General features: G+C 33.5%; 2 protein-coding genes and 1 long non-coding RNA gene across 9 annotated transcripts; 1 reads left to right on the top strand and 2 right to left on the bottom strand.

The window, feature by feature from the left end:
* The first annotated feature begins 386 nt into the window (after positions 1–386).
* LOC108453672 (uncharacterized) lies at positions 387–9,920 on the top strand. Of its 6 annotated transcripts, none has more exons than XR_008283217.1 (4): positions 410–635; positions 7,097–7,269; positions 8,620–8,753; positions 9,360–9,920. It is a non-coding gene; the product is annotated as an uncharacterized LOC108453672 (long non-coding RNA). The 6 variants fall into 6 exon arrangements; XR_008283218.1 differs by having other exon boundaries at positions 9,248–9,364; XR_001866612.2 differs by lacking the exon at positions 9,360–9,920 and having other exon boundaries at positions 409–635; positions 7,097–7,403; positions 8,620–9,045.
* On the bottom strand, positions 1,426–4,194 carry LOC108453670 (protein LAZY 1-like). 2 transcript variants are annotated; one of them, XM_053028657.1, is made up of 5 exons: positions 3,990–4,194; positions 3,848–3,914; positions 2,690–3,489; positions 2,141–2,423; positions 1,426–1,700 (listed from the first exon to the last, which is right to left on the bottom strand). In XM_053028657.1, exons 1-5 carry the CDS (start codon positions 3,993–3,995, stop codon positions 1,681–1,683), a joined length of 1,176 nt encoding a protein of 391 aa, XP_052884617.1. In that variant the 5' UTR covers positions 3,996–4,194; the 3' UTR covers positions 1,426–1,680. The 2 variants fall into 2 exon arrangements, with proteins under 2 accessions (XP_052884617.1, XP_017607410.1); XM_017751921.2 differs by lacking the exon at positions 3,990–4,194 and having other exon boundaries at positions 3,848–3,920.
* Positions 9,921–10,539: 619 nt separating the features above from the next.
* On the bottom strand, positions 10,540–11,808 carry LOC108451895 (uncharacterized). Its single transcript, XM_017749601.2, has one exon. It carries the CDS (start codon positions 11,648–11,650, stop codon positions 10,805–10,807), a length of 846 nt encoding a protein of 281 aa, XP_017605090.1. The 5' UTR covers positions 11,651–11,808; the 3' UTR covers positions 10,540–10,804.
* Positions 11,809–21,680: the final 9,872 nt, after the last annotated feature.

The following is a 21,680-nucleotide window of genomic DNA, read 5'->3' as shown; positions in this document are numbered from 1 at the left end:
CAAAAAAAATTAACCAAATCGAATTTTTTCGGTTAATTCGGTCAGTTAATTGAATTAACCGAAATTTATATTTTTTTTATTTTTGATTAAAACAAGTATAAAATATATCAAAAATTAACCAACTTAACCGACCGATTAATTTATATTTCCAAAAAATTAACCGACCAATCGAATACTTATATATTATAATATTATTTATTAAATTCGATTAATTCGATTATCTGACAAATTTAGAACTGAATTAATTGTTAACTAAACTTTCAAAAAATTATTAATTGATCCCGACCAAATTAATTCAATTAATTAACTGATTAACCAAATTCGATCAATTAATCAAATTAATTCAATTTTAATTTGCACACTTGTATCCTTGTATCCTCACCTAGTGATATTCGATGATGATATAATTTCTTACTATTTTTATCATAATGCAGATTTTTTTTGTTATATTTTAATGGGGAGCTGTAGCAAAGAACTACCCTTTTTTTTCTTCTCTGTGACAAAGGAAAGCTTCCAGGAGACTTTCAATTCATGGAAAACTGACCATTTTTATTACAAATACAACAAACGACAAGGAAACAAGGCATAGAAGGAAGCGAACCAGAAACAATGGCCACTCAATCCTTTCTTTCCAGGTAACCCACCTTTTCCTTTCATTCAATGTTCCAGAAATTTCATAGAAATCCCACTTTACATAGGATGTGAACCCTTTCTTTCTTTTCTTACATGCAAAATTTTCCTTCCTCGGCTGTTTCTAGTTGGCGTTTTCAATGAATTTCATTAGGCTGGCAATCACCATTGTTGATAAACTTATAATTGCAAAGACTTGTGTGGTTTGCCCTCTGTTTGTTTCTCCGTGTTTTTCTTTATTTCTAAAATTCCCATTTCTTGGCCATTAAAACTTGACTTAATGCCAACTAAATGGCATATACATTTTTTGTGAGGCTATGTTTTTTTTTTCCTTCTATTTTTTCTGGAACCCACAATTTTTTATTTTCTTATATTATCGTAAAAGCAAAAGGAAAAATGGAATTTTTGTTTCTGACTACTCTTGCTGAATTATTTCCCACCACTATTTTTGGATTGGTTGAATTTGCAGTACTTTATGTAGGAAATGTTATGAGGAAAAAAGAAAAAAAAAGTAGACTGGTTCACGTTTGTTTGTAGATTTCTGGTTGTCTGCTGTTAGATGATGTGTTTTGCCTCAAGGTAAGGTGTCCAAGAATATTCTGTTGGAGGCGCCGCCAAGAAATTTATATTAGGAACCGGAATAAAATAGGATCAAATTGTAAAATTTTGGGATAAGTAAGAAAATTACTAAGATCCTAGTGAGTTTAGAGGAGCCAAGTTGCTTCAAAGGTATCCGGTTTATCTTATATAATACAGAGAATTCGTAGTAACTTAACTTCAATAGTAATTGAGATATTGTTTGGAAGGAAAATGATAAATGTCTTACAATTTTACATTAAGCATTCTCACATATAGGTTGCTGGAGGAGGGCCTCCTTTATTTGTTTATTTCAAGCTGTTTTGTAAAATAGCCACGCGGAAACACCAGTTCAATAATTACTACTACTAATAATAGAAAATCTGACAAACACAGGGAAACTCCATTCATTTTCATTCTTAGTAACTGGGAATGATAATTGGGAAACCGCATTATGAAGTTTGCTTCTGCCTTTTAGAGCTCCAACACCAGATCTGCGAACACAAACCATTTTACGAATTAGGAATCTATTTTGATAACTCGAAATAGTCACACACTGGTATATATGTGCAACAGTTGCAAACAATCGACTTAAGCATATGCCTTTTTGGTATTCAATTCCACCATGTGCAAAAAATGTCATGACTCATCGACTGACACTATGCTCACTGTAGGGTCATTATGCTAGAAGGATAAAAAGACATTAGAACTATAAGTCGCCACTAGGTTTTATTGCATGGCTATAGGCATCCATATTAGGATCTCTATAATGGAAAGTAATTATCAGAAAAAAAAAAAACCAAATATTCTTAGAAAGAAATCAAGAAACAAACAACAAAATTAGACAAGTATGAGATTTCAACAATGAATTATAGGCAGTCCATGAACAGGGTTTCTTATGGATACTGAAAATGTTAAATGCTTGTATACTTACAGTCTGCATCTGTTTTGATCCAGCACTCCCTGTTCCCATTCGAATCATTGCAGCTAAGTGTGAATTGAGATGGATTTGCTTGGCTATTGTAACGTCGCATGTCCTTTGAAAGGGCTCTTTGAGGAAATATCACTATGTCTTCCTCCGCAAGGATCGGAACTCCATTCTCTTGACCTCCATTATAACCAATGCTTTTCTTGTTCTCATTCTTTTGGGGCTTGCCATGCTTATATGTGGCTGCTGAGCTTTCAGGATGAACTTTTCTGTGGAACTTGTGTAAAATCTACATGCCACAGTTCTGGGAATTAGGGAACTTGACCTTGTCTATAATATTAATCTTAAGCACATTGATTAAAACTCAAACCAACGGTCATTTTTTAATTATTTGTAAATCATGAAATAAAGAAGATATAGAGAAAAAAGCAACAGAAGAAAGAAAAAAGAATAGGAACTATCATGAATGCATACTTGATATGCAGACCATTCAAATTGGTCCTTATCTTGGTTGAGTTCTTTTTTTTTTCTTTTTTCTTTTTGGTTTCAGCATACCTTGTGCAGTTTTGTTTCTGCTGAGGCAGAATCCATATTTCCGCCAGTAGCTGCAGCAGAGCTCTTGGATGCATTGAGCATTTTTTTCTTCAAGATTTTTTTCATAATGTGCACTGCAGATTTATCTCCTTCCTTCTCCATTCGCTTCTCCTCCTTGTCATATTTACTCCCAAAACTCTCCTCTGTTAGTTTAGTCCTCTGAAACAGCTCTCCAAGTGAGGTCCTGTGTTCCTTTTTCGCTACTGTAGTTGTTTCTGACAATTCAATTGCTGAGCCAAAAAGATAACCTTGGAGTGGACAAACTGTATTGCCATTCCCATTGGAATCTAAACCTTCGATTGACTTTCTACTAAGTGTAATTGTGCTGCCATGGCTGCTTCTTCCAGTGCTTACGTGACTGCTTCTTCCAGTGCTGACATGACTGTTTCTTCCAGATGAGTCGTTGCAGCCTTCTTCTTTTGCTTCAGCTCCTAGAACCCTCTCCAACTCATAATTAATGAGCTTCAGCTCATTCTCTGTCACATCTGTTTCTTTTTCAGTTATGTTTTCTACAGAAATAGTAAATGTTGGTGTTGATGGGTCGGGAATGTTTGGGTCCGAACCAAGGGTACCAATTGCAAGAAAGCCATGGAATAGCTCAGATATTGCTGATGATGATTCTTCTTCATAGTCTTCTTCTTCTACCTGTGCTGATTCTATACCAGCAAAAGACTTCTGAAGATGACTCTGGGGTTGCCTGAAAGGCGTGGTGCCATAGTATGGCTTTGAGTAGAATTGTTGGTCATCCAATGATGGCTGCCCTGTAAGACAATTACAAGAATATGTTAAAATAGAAAATTTTGGATGATGGTGAGGTTAGATGGAAAATAAGTGATGGTGAGGTTAGATAGAAAATAAGTTCTAGCTTAACATTTCAGCAATGACAACATTTGAGTTAGAAGGGAAAAAAAGCTTTATATTTATTCCATTTCTACGTATTTATCATTATAGAGTTTGCTTTAGTTCATCTTAAGTCCTATCCAATATCAAAGTGAGCAACATGAAGACTATGATGTACAGATTTCTTTAGGATTCATGTTTTAAAGGCTCTTGTGGACATGTAAAATCAGTCATTATAAATGTCTTCGTAAAAAAGTTACATTGCAAGATGACACTTACCAATGGCAAAATCCTTGAGCGGTTCACTGCTATTCTGGCGGAACTTACGGTGCATCCAACCTAGTAACTGCATCCAAGAGAAAAAAAATCAACCCATAGAATTGAACATCACTTTGACCTGCCATAAGTGAAAAGTGTAGACCTTCATCTCTGCTCTCTTCAGGATACCAAATTCGGTCACTTGTTGTAGATGGTGAGTGGAGTTTGATCTACTTAACAATTTGATGTTGAACTGTTTATGAATGTGAGATAAATTAGGTCGTTGGTGCCTCCTATCGTCTGAGATAAAGATGGCTGGAGAGAAACACAGAGATCATTACAAGATTTGGGTTGGCTATTATTTGTCAAGATCACATCAGGTAGCCTAATGGAGAGGTGGGTCCTTTAGTCCTAGAGCTCGAAATTCTTTATGAGCAGGGGCGAAGCCAGAAAAATATTTTTTTTTTTGGGGGGGGTCAGAATTAAATTGTATAGTTTACAATAGTAAAAATGCAATTTCACCGTTTAATAGCCTATATCTTTATAATTTTTAAAGGATTAAATCAAATTTTTATTATTTAGGAGGGCAAAGTGCAATTTTACCATCACTAATTTAAAATTTTATAAATTATAAAGGGGCCTAAATGGAAAATTTTAGGGGGGGGGCGAGGCCCCTGCCAGCCCCCCTGGCTTCTCCACTGCTTATGAGCCATCCGCTATTGTTTATGTGCATGGTGGGTATTAGGAGTTTTGACTTTTTCCTTTCTTTATTTTGATTGTCACTTTTTTTTATAGTTATTTTTGCATGATTTGTCACAGATTGCTACACTTGAAAATCTTTCTTATGGTGGCACATATGAATCACTCACATGTCCATTAAATCTGTATGCTAAGATGCAATTAATCACCACATTCAACTATTTCAGATCATTGTTTTGAAGTGTGCCATGTTATATGTTACCGCCCTTTCCAACATGTAAATCTGCATTCAACTTTTTGCTTAGGATGTTGATGATTGACTATTATTATTACACTAAATGATTTACTTTGTATTTGGTGAAATAAACTAGTTTTACTAGTGGGGGCTTTGGAGACTATTTTGTCAGATTTCAGTTGGTTCAAAGGATATGACAATAGAAGATCTTTTCTCATTATGGACACAAAAGTTAAGTCTGCCGATGCTCCTTGGTTGGTCTGCTTTTGTGTGGGGTATTCCAACTGAATAGCCATTGTGTGATGGATGAGAATAAATGATAATTTACTCAAATAAACATCTTAATACTCAAAACATAACAATAATGTTGAAGTTGAATTTAAAGAATTTTAATTTTTCAACCAATGTTCTATTTAATTTTGCCAGTTTGGAACATGGAAAGCATTGAGTTAGCTTATAACCACAGTTGTGACTAAAATCTAACTCTTCACATACACGTTTCTTCCCATGTTATGTTTCATAAATCTAGTTGCATTTAGTATGTTGTCAATTTGCCACTGTATATGAATAAACCCTCAATCAGATTTTACATCTTTACAGTGACTGCTAAGAAATTGTCTGCTGTCTACTTGACTGCTGCCAATTAATGAACATTAGCAAAAGTTCATGGCTTGTGATCTCAGTACTTCGTAGTATTGCTTCCATGGAATCTTGAAGTTATTTGCATTCTTAGCCAGTCTCAGACATTATTCATTGACATTAGCATTTCTCTATAATATGTATTTTCTGCATTTGTTACTGTTGTCCATGAAAATGTCTTGCTAGCAACTTGGTGAATATGACTGAGCTGAAAAAGCGGCACAAAGGTAATAAAGCCATATTTCATGAATGGCTACAAATATGATAGACTATGTTGCTTGGACTCGATTTTTCTTGAAGTAAAACTGCCTGAGACTTATGTTTGACACATGGATATAGGGATATAGGCTCCACAGATTCTCCAAATATATGGAAAAGCTTAGAAAAATCTAATTATACCTGTTTTAGATACATACCCATATTCGACACTCACACCTAAGTCTGAGTAACATAGATCATAATAGATGTTGCTAGTGGATCTTTGCTAAAGCTTTAATTAACAACTGTGAAAACAATATATTTGAATTCCTTTCTAGTATAAGTTCCAAATCTAAAGTCTCTAATTTAGCAAAGCTCGTCTATGGATAGATATTCTTGTTTTTGTTGTACAAAAGGGAGTATTTGATGAAGCATTTAAATTTCTGCTAGATCTATTGCAAACTTGGGATAGTATATAAATTGATTGCTATGTAGTAGCAATGGATGTAACCGTTATCATGATGGAAAAAATATCTAATTAACTTTTCAAGAAATGTAGAAATTGTGAGTTTAATGAAGCTCCTCTTTATTATGCTATTATAGCAACTATTTAATCACTGAGATGTTAAGTTGAAGATATTAACTAGTCGAATGTGGCTGATAAGAACAATAGAGGGCAGTCAATGTTGAATACTTTTACATGCTCTGATTATTCATTTTTCTTGAAGTACCTGCATCCGAGATGTCCTATACATTTTAGGACATTGGTATGTAGATGACCCTCTCAATAAAAGTACATTTCAAAAAGTTGAACATATACATGTTGAACACATTCCCATATTCGAGACTCGCACCTGAGTTTGAGTAACATAAGAATTACAAAATGACTTGGTTCTAGTTGGTGATGGAAATTCCTGCATGGTTATCTACATATCCATCTTTGTAAGACTATAAAGTTACTGTGTGTGTTACTGCAGCTTTAGTGATTCTTGGTTTTAAACCAAATTTGAAAGTTTTCAGCCACTAGTTCAGTAGGTTAACTAATTCATAATTTTCCTTCTTTTTAGTTTTCCTTTTCGTCCTTCTTACTGAGAGTCTTATGTCGTGTGTGATATGGTCATGCATGAGAACAATTACATACAGACAAAATAAAATGCTTGGGAAATGAAAAATGGGTCTGACAGAAACAAAATGGCATGTTAGGCATCCGTGTTGAAAAATGATAATATACTACAAGTGTAGGGTCAGGTGAAATTTCATGCTTTCCTGTTTCACTTATCCAACATGAAGCTAGAATACGAACTGTTGTGATAATTTACGGTCTCAAACATGGTAAAACTGACAGCTTGGAAGACACTAAAAGGTTCATTTATTCCTTGTTGACTTATTATATTTTATCATTGAGACCGAGTGCATATACCCTACTGCAATGTGAATTCATGGTGGATATATTGTTATGGTCATATTTTTACTGAACCTTACCAAAGGTGGGTCTGTAGGTTCTCTCTTTGCTAAACAAAGGATTCTTGCAACCAAAACAGAGGAGAATCAGTCAAATAGATAGTGTCAAGCAGGCGGCGCAGTGGTGAATCAGTATAAATCAATGCTGTTGGATCTGTGGTCAGTGATGTTGATTCTGCGCAATGATTGGCCCTCAACTAATTGAACTGTGGTATGTCCTTATGATCCTTTTGCTTCTTCTGTAGATTGTAGAACTCGTGAATTGCTGCCACACACTTGTAATGTCATTGATCGAGCAAATGTAGATAAACAGTAAGTGTGCCATCGATTCTGGCTTTCTATTTGGTAAGCGATCAAGAGACAACCCATGTTTTTGATCAATTGAGAGCATAATGACTTTCTATTTGGTTTTTCATGCTCGGTTTGTGCTGGACTTCTAAAAATCATGAATAGGCTAATTGCCCCAAATCCAGATACATGGCTTAAAAGCTCAAAAGAATCTAAGGTTGAGACATGCCTTCAAGCTTTTGTGGTCAAATTTTGTTATAGTACAAGGAGAACAATTAGGTTTCGTTTGGCTGGTTAGTGTAATAACGTTAAGAAAAGTTTATTCAACTCATAAGTACTAAAATAGTTGTAATGACATCAGTACTAAAATAGTTCACTGTTTGATAGAGAAAAATGTTGAACAAGTGTATGAAATATCACTTTTATCCTTAATGAAGGGAAAAAACCTAATAACTTAATTTTTTTCCCGACTTGATAAAAATTTAAATTGTACTTCTATAAATAGTCTTAATTTTTATTTTTCAGAAATGATATACCAAATATATTATTTTTATAAAACTACATGCTAAAGTTTTATAATTTTTTATGTGCCTATGAAAAATTTTTAATTCAAAGAATATTGTTAAATGATTTTATAAAATATTTATAAAATAAAATTCAAACAAAATTTGGCATGTAATTTTATAGGAATAATATATTTGGAAAAAATTGAAAGTTATTGTTACTTCTTTTAAATACTTTATAAAATTTTTAAATTATATAATTTTTAAAAAAATTAAAGAAGAAAAAACATATTAGTTGAAAATAATGCTAGGAGTAAAGAGGGAAAACATATAATTGTAGTTTTATTTTTTGGAGGAAGAACAATCTTGGAAACATAAAAATTAGAGGGAGGAAAATTTTTTGTATTAGAATTTACCATTTCAATAAGTTAAGGAAAAACATAAAATTCCCGAGTTAAGGAAAAAAGTCCTAAGTGGTGTGATAAGTAGTTGGTTCAAACAAGTGGATATCATTAACTAGCATACTTAAAAGGTGTATTACAATGTTACTACTCCTCCAAACGAGGGCTTTTAATTGTTCGGGTTTCTAGTTTCCTTCGTTAGTTTTTTTTTTTTTTTTTTTCTCCTTCTTCTAATTTCTCACTTTTACATAACTTTTAGGAGCTAGAGCTGCCTGTTTTGACTAGCCATGTACCAAATACTGCTAATTTATGTTGTTTGACTCTTCATTTTGCTTGAAGTACTTGTTTCTGACTTATATCTGAACATAGGTATGGAGATAAGACCCTGCAATGACCTGTATATACATGTTGCTCCAGCCCTTCATTTTGCTTCGAGTTCATGTTTCCAACTTATATTTGAACTCAGATATGGAGATAAATCCTTCAATGACCCACAAACTATGGTACTTCAACTTTCAGCTTTCTTAAAGTATCTGTTTCCGACTTATATTCAGACATGGATAAGGAGAAAAGACCCTCTAATGACCCTTCAAATACATTGAAAAGCTTAGAAAAAATTGAACATACTCATGTAGGAAAACAACCCAATTCCAACACTTACACCTGAGTCCAAGTAACGCAACTGCCAACATCATGCATTCAATGTATCTAATTTCAATTAAACTCTTAATGTTAAAAACATTAAAAGAGACAAAGAGCTAAAGACTAGAAATAAAATTGCTCATGATATTTTAATTCTATCATTTGATTTACTAGTGCCAAAAGCTAGCTGATGATTTCTCTTTGGAAATTTATGTTCACTGGAAACTATTAGCAAATTTGTCCCCTGTTCCTGCTTGCCACAAACAAGCACTTGAGCCAACTACTTTGGCTCTCTTTTTTGATCTTTGTAACCATTATTTGCTGAGCATCTCATGAATCAAAATTGGTTGTGCAGTCAGTTTCATTGCCGTTCATCTCAATGGACCCGCTTCTTTTTTCACTTTCAGTCGGATGATAATATTTTGATTACTAATGATATTCTTTTGTCATGTCTAATCTGGAGCCAGTTGCATTAGCAACAATATAGGGTAAGTTCTGATATCAAGCTCAGGGCCTGCCAAGCGAGGGTATGACCTAGTTGGTAAGGCAATGGGAAATTATGTTAGTCAGACTGGGTATAAGTGCTAGATACATGTATGTTTTTTCATATATTTGGAGGGTCATATCCCTATACCCATATTATGATGTTAAGCTCAAGTAGTTAAAAAGAAAAATGAAAGAGTCATAGTAATTGTGGAACTAATGCATTTCAATCCTTATTTTAGTTAAGAAAGTAAAAACAAAAAATCCCAGCAGTGTTGTTTGATGTGAGATGACTTCAATCCTGGCGAGGAGTTGTTTGTTATTGAAGTGAATGTGAGACATCATTGTTTTGTTGGTGATAGATTTAATATAATTTCAGTAGTTGAAATATGCTAATTTATTGCTCAACTTGTTTGTAGTAGTCTGTTGGGCATTTGTATTTCAAGGATTCTTCAAATATAGATGAAAGCACATATATGTATCCGATATATAGAAGTGAGTTGGGAGTAGCATCGTCAAGTTTACTTGTTGCACCCAAAAGGAAACTGTTAGTATGGTTGAATTACATTTTTGGACACATTTTCCTCATATTTGTACTAAATTAAGCATATTCTGTTAGATTTGGACTTGGATTGAGCTCAACTGTGATACAAACTCTTAACTTAAAATCACTAACCTGAATTTGTTGTCATATCCTAATGATTGTCAACTCACTAAACAATCATTACTCAACTTTATTGGGTGCATTCAATCAAGGATTTTAATAATATAAAGGTTAATTCTATTTTATTTATCTCAAGTTACATTTTAATTATTTTTATTTAAAATGTTATATTTTGATCATTTACGTTATTATTTTGTTATATTATACTATTAAGCTCTATTATTTTTTTTAACGGCGATTTTACGTAACAGTTTAAATTAAATTTATTTAATTAAAATTTATTTTATCCGAATAACTAAATATCTAAATTGGCTTCATAACTAAAATATAAAATGTAAATAAAATGACTATTTTTATAGTTTATTTAAAATAAAACAAGCCATTAGTGCATCAAATTAATAAAACGAAAATATTAAACTCGTGGAAGAAAAATAAAATAAAAATAAAAATATGTATTTTAGTGCCATATTCATATTTAAAATAGCTTATACTCATTTAAATTTAAAAATTTTATTATGTTTAGGTTTATATAAATAGAAAAATAAAGTAAGATTACAATAATAATGATAGTTGAATTAAATGTGAATTAAAATACAAAAATCTAATGCAATCGTAAAAGACCTAATCTTATCCGATACCTTTTATGAAAAGTGCCTAATCTTATAACTTAGTTCCTAAGACAAATAAAAAGCCATTAAAACAAGAATTAAATAATAAATAATAATTTCTGAATTTTAAGGTCTCGAAAAGTTCCCCCCAAAATATTTATACATTTGGATTCCAAAGACGCCATAAACGAGAATTAAATAATCCTAATACGTCCGGCAACATTTTCCTAGCCAAACCTTTGTGGTTACTCGTCGCCGTCGCCGCCGCCGCCGGCCGCACTTCCCCGTCAGCATCCTTCGCTACTTCCGTCACTTCTTCCACTTCATCTACCTCTTCTTTCTCCATTGAAATGACGTCATCAGAAAAAAGGGTTGCTTCCATGGTAGGATTCTCCAAGCCGGAAACCTCGTTGTCGGGCTGAACCGGGCTACCGGATACCGGTGTAGCGGTTCTGCTGCTACAGTCCCTTCGTTTGGGGCGGGCGTTTTTCTTGGAAAGCTTCTGGGATTCCCCTTTGGTTAAATGATCTTCGAAAGCTTCAATAATTTGATGGATAAGCTCAAGGTTAGGGGAAGAATCCCAACGAAACCAGTAGCTCGTGTAGCAGTCGAAACAATCGCAGTCGAAAACAGGTGGTTTGTGGGTGGAAGCGCCACGGTTTTGGGTCAGTTTGGAGACGGTTGGCGGTGGCGGCTTCTTGGGAGATGCTTTCTTAGAAGAGGGGAAATCTTGAGAGGTCAAAGAAGGGTTGTTGGAGGCGGAGATGGCGCCAGCGGCGACGGTGGTGGTCGTTTTGAGGGACCTGGTTATCATGTAAGCTAAAACTTCTTTGTCTTCGACGGAAAGGAGTGAAGCTAGAGCTAAAATGGCGGCTGGGAGAAGCTTGAGAATCGAAAGATAGTCATCGCCAGACGAAGACGGCAGAGGCGATGGAGACGGAGACGGAGACGACGACGGCGGAGAAGGGGAGGGGTAAACTTTACCTTTGTTTTTGTGCTTCATGGTTGCTTTTGTTTTGTTCCAAGGTTGGTTTGTTTTGATTTAAAGGAGAAAAAATGGGAAAGGGATTTTTGTGGAATAAGGGAAAGAATCGGACAATGGTCTTTGTATTTGTATATGTATTTGTATTGAAAAGGTTTAATGCATAATTTTCAACTACATTATCTTAACCAATAGCGTTTTATAACCGGCTGACGTCGTCTCCATTGCCCACTTCCATCTAATTTTTATTATTTATTTAAACATTTTTCAAATTTATTATTAAATTTCACTCACGTTTGAGTTGTTGATGATATTTTTAAATATTTTAATAAATCTTTTAGTTTCTCTAGCCCTATTTTTCCTTATTCAAACTTAAAACATTTATTCGAAATTTTAGAGGGTTCTGATCAAAATATTAAGCTCGAAAATAGACTTGGGCTTGGGCAAAAATGTTTGGCTCATTTAAAATATGAGATAAGCTCAAACTCAAATATTCAAGGTCCAAGTCTGGCTTGACTCGAGTGGTTTTCTAAATTTATAATATATTATATTATTTTTTATATATTATATAATTTATAACACATAAAAATTAAATCTATAGTGATATATAATACAAAAATATAAACATTAAAAAAATATAAATTTCAAAAATAAAAAAAATATTAAGCTAATAATAATTTTAATATTTTAAAAATAATATGGGCAACCTTAAAATGAGTATGAGTTTGCCATTTATCGAAAATTAAACATTTTAAAAAATTACTGTTAAGTTTGACCATCATTGATCGACATTGACTGACGTTTGAGTTTGACCAATGCTGATCAACCGTTGATTGATGATGATTAAATTTTTATTTCAAATTTTTTAATATTTTAATAAATCTTTTAGAATATTTTTTTTTCATTTTTTTTAGAAAAGTCATTAATTTTTTTTTGTAAATCTATTTAAAGGTCGGGTTAACTGCTCAAATTTGAAGATTTATTTGAAATTTTAGAGGGTTTTAATCAAAATATTAGGTCTGAAAATGGGTTTGAGCAAAAAAGTTAATTTAGAATATGGGATAAGCTCAAGCTCAAATATTCAAGGTCTGTGCTTGGCCTGACCCGAGTAGTTTTCTAAGTTTGTAATATATTATATTATTTTTATATATCATGTAATTTATAACACATAAAAAATTAAATCTATAGTGCTATATAATACAAAAATGTAAACATTAAAATTGTTAAGTTACCTATATATAAATTTCAAAAATAAAAAATATTAAACTAATAATAATTTTAATATTTTAAAAATAATATGCGCAAGCTTAAAATGAGTATGGGTTTGCCATTTATAAATATCGACGGGCTTGAGCAAAATTTTAGGTCCATTTTCGGGTCAAGTCGGGCTTGGACAAAACATAAAATGTGTTAATATTATGCTTGAGCTTAGCCCAGATTAGCCCATAAATACATCTATTTTGTTAGTATTTATATATAGGGTGAACTACCCGGTTGGTAATCCAACTTTTATAACGCTTTCGGTAAAAAAAACTTTACAATTTTGTCAATCAACTTTTAGAACACTTTCATTTTAGTCATTCAAGCCTTAAGTCCTTAAGGTGACTGGCTGTACACGCCAAATTATGTCTATACTGGCACACCATGTTTACACTTTCATTTTGGTCACTAAATTTCTAGGTCACTTTCATTTTGATCACTGATTTTAAAGTATTGGTTTGGGTAAAAAAAATAAGGATTAAAGTGAAAAAATAGTAGAATCTAAATGTAACAGCTTGTTTTTAGTGAAATCGAAACAGTGGTTTCGAGACCACAAATCCAATGAGTAAATATTTATTTATTTTAATTTCTACAACATGTTAGTGGTATCATACAAAATTTTCGTTAAGAAATTTTACCGTTTGCATGCTTAATTCGATAAAAAGAATTAAATTGCAAAAGGTGTAAAATTTGAGTTCTCTAGGCTAAAGTGACCTAATGGCTATGCATTAAATGGTTGAAGGTTTTATGTTGTAAATAAACCATTAATATCATGAGTGGAAAATTATGGACATTATATATGTGTTTTTAAAAGGTTAAGTAAAAGGTTAAATTTGTAATTTAGAAATTTAAAGTAAATTAAAATAAATAAAATGGTTGTATCATCTTCAACCTTGGGTGATACCACTGAAATTGAAGAAAAAAAAAAGAACATTTAGGGCTTGAAAGCATTTGGTCATCTCTCCCTCTTGCATGTAAGCATTTTTCATCCTGTTATTAATGATTTCTATGTTTTTGGAGTCGTAGCTTAATCTAGCTAGCCCAGGGACTAATTTGCAAGACTGTTAAAATACTAGGGTTTTGCCATGGATGTATACATGTTGTTTGTGATGTTTGATGGAAGAAAATAAACCTTTGTTGTTAGATAAACAACTTTTGTAAAGTGAATTTTGTTGAAAATGTCAATTAGGGATTAAACTAAAAAATGTGAAATATTCATGGTGAAAATTGAGAAATAATGAAACGTATGAGTTGATATGGATGCATATGAAATTTGGCTAGACTTGGATAGGGATGAAATCCCATGAATTTTATTTTACGAGCTTAAGGATTGAATTGTAAAGAAATCAAAACATTAGGGGTAAAAGCATAATTTTGAAAAAAAATGAATTTGGATTGAATTGAATAGAATGGTTATTAAATGAATTGAATTTATTCGTCTAGCTCAAGAGAGACCTCGTACAGCTTTAGATCAAGGGAAAGAAAAATCTTTGGATTAGTTGATTCCATTTTTACGTTTTTATCGTCGAGGTAAGTTCGTTATACGTTTATTATTAATTGTATTGACTATTTTATATTATTTCATTATTGGCTAAATTTTGAATGTCATTTAGCTATGTTTTAAGAAATAGAAACATAACGTTATTCGAGCTTCGTGCCTAGCAGGCTTTGTGCCAGTGATATTTGGGCTCACTGCCTAACAGGCTTTGTGCCGATGATATTTGAGCTTCGTGCCTAGTAGGCTTTGTGCCTATGTTATTTGGGCTTTGTATCTAGCATGCTTTGTGCAGATATTATTAGGGCTCCGTGCCTAGCAGGCTTTATGTCGGTATATTAAAAATTAATATCAATTTGAACATTTTTGGTTAATAATAAAAATGAAGCTATTATCGAACTTACTAAGCCTTCTTATGCTTATTAGTTTGATTTAATTTTTGTAGGATTTTTGGAACCGTTGCCTTGATTGGATCGACTCGGAAGTTTCACATTATCATCAACATCTCGGTAGTCATTTTAGTTCTTGCTAGTTGGTTTAAGGGGCATGTATTAGGAAAGGTTTTTAGTATTTCAATATTTTGTAAGTAAATATTGAATGTTGATACTTTTATGCTTGTTGCTAGTGAAAGACATTTTGAACTTGTGTGCACAATTAGGTAAATCTTTTGGAACACGTGTAATTAGAAGATGTACAAATCTCTTTGGTGCCAAATGGTGATACTTGAATACTTCAAATATGTAATGTGTATTAGCTTAGCTATAATGAGCTATGATGCTTAATTATGTTAAGTTTTTAACATGTTTGGATGATTTTGTTGGTTACTTGAAATTGAGGTGCCTTGTGGGTATATTGGTTGTATGAATAGATACCATCTTGACCTAGCTTTATTATGCATAATTTAGGTACATCTTGAATGCTTGAATATATGTACAAATGGCTTGTAGGTGTGACCATGGTTTGGGTGAAATAAATGGCTTGAACATGGCTTATTTCTTGTCCACACGGCTTAATACATGGGCGTGTGTCTCAGACTGTATGACACATGGCACGGCCATGCGACACGGCCGTGTGTCCCCTGTATGTTTCAAAGGGTTGCAAGTTAGGCAATTACACGGCCTAGCACATAACCTGGCACACGAACGTATGAGGCTATTTTGAGAGCTACACGGCCTGGCACACAGGCGTGTGGCTTGGCCATATGACCCAAGTCAGAGAGTTACATGGGCACAGACGGGCTGGGACTAGACCTGATTATGGGTTGGGTCACCCAGCCCAGCCCGAAGGCCCGCCCGAAATGTGGGATGGTTTGAGCAAAAATATAGGCCAAAAAATAGGTTTGGACAAAAAATAAGGCCCGTCTAAAAAACAGGTCGGGCCTCGAGTAAGGTATTTTTGGCCCGAGCCTGGCTCGGTCCAGCCCAAATTCACTAAAAGACAAAAGAAATCTGCTCTCTTTTTTTTTAATGTTATTTTCTTGTTGTTTTCTCCTATTTTGCTACCATTTTACTATTATGTTGCTACTATTTTATTGTTATTGTTTAGATATTGTATAAAACTTATTTTATTGTTAATTTTGTTATAATTTTAAAGGCATTTGTTAATTTTATTATTATTTTAGAGGCATTTGCTTGTTAAGTTGTATTTATCTTAGTGTTATTTAAGTCTACATATTTTTAAAATTTATTTTCAATTTGTTGGGAAATATTTATTTTGATATTTTTAGTATTTTTGATGTATTATATATATTTAAAATTATATAAAAATAATATAAAAATTAATACTGGTGGTAGGGTCGACACTGGTTTTAGCATTTTTATTTGGGTCGGGCTTGGGCAAAATTTTAGGCCCATTTTTCGGGCTGGGCCCGGGCCTAGTAAATGGGCCTAAATTTTTAGTTGAGCCCGACTTGAACCCGGCTCATGAGCACCTCTAGCTGGGACACGGCCATGTGTCCCTACTTCGAATGTCCACATGGCCTGAGACACGGGCGTGTGTCTCAGCTGTGTGAATCACTCGGCCTGGCCACACAGCCGTGTGACCCCTACAGTGTGAAAATTTTTATATTTTTCCTTAAGGTTTCAAATGTTCCTGAATTAGTCCTGAAACGTTTTTAAAGTATTTCTAGGACCTCCAGGACTCAAATAAGAGATATTAGGCATGTGTTTGAATGAAATTATTATGAATTATGAAATGTTTAGAATTGAAGGTTTTAAGTTATGATTTATTTATTAATGCTCCGTAACCTTATTCCACGACGGATATGGATTAGGGGTGTTACACTAAAATTAATGCATTAATTTTTTTTTTCAAATTATACTTGTTTATCTCATCAGCAGAAATTCTAAATTAATTTTTTTTCCAATCTTGAAATTATAATAACATCAAAGTCAATTAAATAAATTCTTGCAATTTTTATCTCTTGCTAACGTCGATCGATCTACTATAATATTGAAATTAATTAAATTAATCTCCTTCAAAATTTTAAAATTTTATTTCATGTTTTAAATTATCCTTAACGAAATCAACTCAAATAACTCATATTTAAAATTGTATATGAAACATAAATTTATTATTATTTAATTAATTGTAAGGATTTTTCTTTGTTTTTAGTTATTTGATTTGATTTTAGTTTGGAAACATAAAATAAAATTTAAAATTTAGAAGGAGATTAAATTAATTAAATTAATTAATTTCAATATTATATTTTGGCACAACTATGATTTGAACGAGGAAAGTGAACACCGACCAATAGGCCACAACTTAAAGTTCATTAATTTCAATATTATAATAACAAATCACTTGACTAAGGGATAAATTTTTTCAACATTTTATTTATTTGATTTTGTTTTTTGAACTTTAAAATTTTAATATTGAAAAAAAGAAAATTTAGTACTTTTTGTGATGCGGTAAATAGATACAATATAATAATTTTTAATATATTATTTTAGTTTCTACCGCTTCTTTACTTTAATCCTTAATGTTTTTTTACCCTTGTTAATACTTAAAAACTATTTTTTTAAACAAAATGAATACGACCTAGAAATTGGGTGATCAAAATAAAAGTGTAAGTATAATGTGGCGTGTACAATCAATCATCGTTATAGATTTAGTACTTGGGTGACTAAAATGGAAGTATCCTAAAAGTTGGATAGTTAAACATATATATTTTCTAAATTTAACTATTTTTTTTCAATTTTTATTTTTTCCTTATATTTTCGGGTTTTTTTTCCTTTAAATCATTGCAATTTGTTTGGAGTAATTATATATGTTAATTTTGACTTCTTTTCTAATTTTTAAAGTTTAACTTTTCTTTTCAGAGTTTGTTAGTTTTTGTATTTTGAATTTATATATTTTAAAAGTTTGTAAGTTTTTAGAATTTTGAACTTTTTTTTGTAAATTCCTAAAATGTTAACTAAAATTTTCATTTTTTAATATATAATTATATATTTACAGTTTTCTGAAATTTTATTTTAAAAAATTCATTGTTTTAGATTTTTTTAAAAAATAAAATTAAATTTTATTCACATGAATGCCACATGTGACATTTTGATCGGATTGAAATGTGACAATGGGACTTTTCAAATACGTGAAATGTGTTGGTCGTTCTTTTAATATTGTTAATGTCACATGTCCAAATCAGTTAATGGAATGTAATGTTAACTACTAAAATCTAGGCGGTTTATTTATAAATTGAAAAAGACAAATCGATATAATTTAGGGGTTAAGTCATGCAAAACAGCCCAAAACTGTCCCAACAAGCTGACCCAATCAACTTATTTAGCTTATTTGATTACTTGCAAAACAGCCCTCAAAGCTTCCTTAAACTCCACTCAAACCCTCAATTTTTTTGTGCTTTTGAATATTTGCCCCAAACTAAATTTAACAAAGTTTGAATTATTCAAACTTGCTCCTGGCCCGCCAAGAGAAAGTGCATGGTTGCTAATTATTTTCTATTGTTAGCAGCCACTCTTACCTATAAATACCCCTTTTTCTACTTCATTCATCACATCTTCATTTCCCACACATCTCTTCTTTCCTCTCTTCCATTTTCCTTTGTTTTCCCATTTCCCTTGTCCATTTGATTGCTGATTTCCCGTCTTGAAAAAGAGCCGCCATCCACCTTTGTTTAGTAACATTTGAAGTGTTCATATATACCTCGGTCAATAGAACGAACAAAGAAGAAAGGGAGCGTATTAGTCTGGCTAAAGAGAAACAGCAGGATTACTTTCTAGTTCCCTTCTCTTTAGATTTTCTTGTTTATGTTATGAGCATGATGATGAATATTTATTGTGTTGTTATTCTTGATTTAATTAAAATGACTTAAATTTTGTTACTTCACTTAAACTTTTATATGCTTATTGTTGAAAAGTCAACAAAGGTAGGAAGCAACTTGTTAAAAAGGTGAAGCAAGTTGCACCGAATGTTGAAAAGTTGAATGGGATAATTGCAATTTTGGTCCCTAATTTTTTAGGCCATTTGCAAGTTAGTCCCGAACTTCAACTATAAATAGGCCTTTTCATTTTCATTTCAACCATCCCAACCAATCTTTCTCTCTTAGTTTCTCTCTTCTCCCATTTGAGAATTCTTAAGGAATTCTATTTGTTTGTAATATTTTGGAGATAGTAAAGTTATCATCCGGTGTTAGTGCCCGAGGACGTAGGTATAATTTATCGAACCTCGTTAAAACTCTTGTGTTCTTTCTTGTCCTATTTTTCTTTCAATATTTGAGGGTATAATAGTAGTATTTAATTGTGCTATTAAATTACTATAAAAGGGATATTCGACTAAGGAAAGACTTGGTATTTAAGAGATCCTTGTGATCCACTCTCTTCCCCGGAATTGAACTTTGTGTGATTTTTAGTACAATAATTTACACGCTCGACCCTATTGAAACAACAAGTGGTATCAAGAGTCAAGGTTAATCGTAGTATGTTCGTGGTTGCGTTTAAACCGATCTTCCACATCGAAAAGATTTCCTTAGGTATATTGAAAGATTATGGAGAAAACGGTCGGTGTAGAGCTTCAACATCGTCCATGTGGACAAGACCGACAATTGCAAATGCAAGATTGGCCGTGGAGATCTTTGATGGCACGGGCCATTTTGGTATGTGGCAAAGTGAGGTTCTAGATGCCCTTTTTCACCGTGGTCTAGACATTGCCATTGATGAAGAGAAACCAGATGATGTATGGAAAAAGATTGGAAGGCGATCAATCGGTTGGCATGTGGCACAATTCGATCATGCCTTTCTCGAGAGCAGAGGTATGCTTTTTCAAAGGAGACTTCTGCAAATAAGTTGTGGGTGGCACTTGAAGAAAAATTTTTGAAGAAAAACAGTCAAAATAAGCTCCACTTGAAGAAAAGACTGTTTCGCTTCACTTACGTCCCAAGTACCACAATGAATGATCACATCACCAAATTTAATCAGTTAGTCACTGATTTGCTGAATATGGATGAGACATTCAAAGATGAAGATTTGGCTTTGATGCTGTTGGGGTCACTTCCTGAGGAGTTTGAGTTCCTAGAAACTACTCTACTTCATGGCAGGAGTGATATATCTCTGAGCGAAGTCTGTGCGGCCTTATACAGTTATGAACAGAGAAAGAAGGACAAACAGAAAAACTCAATCAGAGATACAGAAGCTTTAGTAGTCCGAGGTCGTTCATACACTCGGAAGAAAACTCAAAAGGGGAGATCAAAGTCAAAGTCCAGACTCGGGAAAGATGAATGTGCCTTTTGTCATGAGAAAGGCCACTGGAAGAAAAATTGTCCAAAGCTGAAGAATAAGGGAAAAGCTGCTGTAGATGCTTGTGTTGCAAAGCATGATACCAGTGACTCTGAATTATCACTGGTTGCATCATCATCGCTGCTCCATTCGGATGAGTGGATATTGGATTCGGGTTGTACCTATCATATGTCCCTAACCGGAGTGGTTCTCGATTTAGTAGAACTAAATGGAGGAGTTGTTTATATGGGCAATGACAATGCTCAGAAACTGTTGGGATAGGTTCAATCCAATTAAAGAATCAAGATGGATCAACCGAGTTCTAAGCGATGTTGACGCGTGCCCGGTTTGAAAAAAATCTCATCTCATTGGGAGCCTTGGAATCCAATGGTTCAGTTGTTACTATGAGAGATGGGGTTTTGAAAGTGACATCTGGCGACTTGTGATATTGAAGGGCATCAGAAAAATAACTTGTATTACTACCAAGGTAGTACAGTTATTGGAGCAATCATTGCAGACTTCCTAAGAACAAAGAATTGGACTCAATGCGGTTGTGGCATATGAAGTTGGGACATGCCAATGAAAAATCCTTGCAAATTCGACAAAGCAAAGATTGTTGAAAGGTGCAAAGGCTTGCAAATTAAAATTTTACGAGCATTGTGTTCGGGAAAGCAAAAGAGAGTGAAATTTAAGATCGCTATCCATAATACAAAAGGTATTTTGGAATATGTTCACTCAGATGTGTGGGGGCCTTCCAAAACACTTTCGTTGGGAGGAAAACACTACTTTGTTACTTTTGTTGATGACTTTTCCAGAAGAGTTTGGGTGTATACCATGAGAACTAAGGATGAAGTGCTTAGAGTTTTTCTTAAATGGAAAACTATGATCGAAAACCAGACTGGCAAGAAAATCAAGCGGTTTAGAACGGACAATGGAGGGGAATATAGAAGTGATCCGTTCTTCGATGTGTGCCAAGAGTATGGTATTGTTCGACACTTCACAGTCAGGGATACACCACAGCAGAATGGAGTGGCAGAGCGTATGAATCGAACATTGCTGGAGAAAGTTCGATGTATGTTGTCCAATGCTGGGTTGGGCAAGCAATTTTGGGCTGAGGTCGTGACATATGCCGCCATCTTGTTAATCGCTTGCCATCATCTGCATTAGAAAGAAAAACTCCTATGGAGGTATGGTCTGGAAAACCGGCTACAGATTATGATTCCTTACATGTGTTTGGATCTACTGCATATTACCATGTGAAGGAGTCAAAGTTAGATCCGAGGGCAAAAAAAGCTCTCTTTATGGGAATCACTTCTGGAGTGAAGGGATTTCGTCTTTGGTGCTTAAGCACAAAGAAAATGATCTGTAGCAGAGATGTTACCTTTGATGAATCTGTCACATTGAAAAAGGTAGCAGATGAAGATATTCAGACAAGCGATACTCCACAGCAGGTGGAGTGTACTCCAAAACAGGTGAAGTTTGAGCAGATGGGGATTTGCCCAGTTAATAAGTCTAATTCTCCAGCCACAATGGAGGAATTAGAGGTTGAAGAGGTTCTGACCCAAGAACC

Source organism: Gossypium arboreum, chromosome 5 (assembly GCF_025698485.1).
Source record: "Gossypium arboreum isolate Shixiya-1 chromosome 5, ASM2569848v2, whole genome shotgun sequence".
Taxonomy (NCBI): Eukaryota; Viridiplantae; Streptophyta; class Magnoliopsida; order Malvales; family Malvaceae; genus Gossypium; species Gossypium arboreum.
This window is presented reverse-complemented; position numbering and strand designations above follow the sequence as displayed.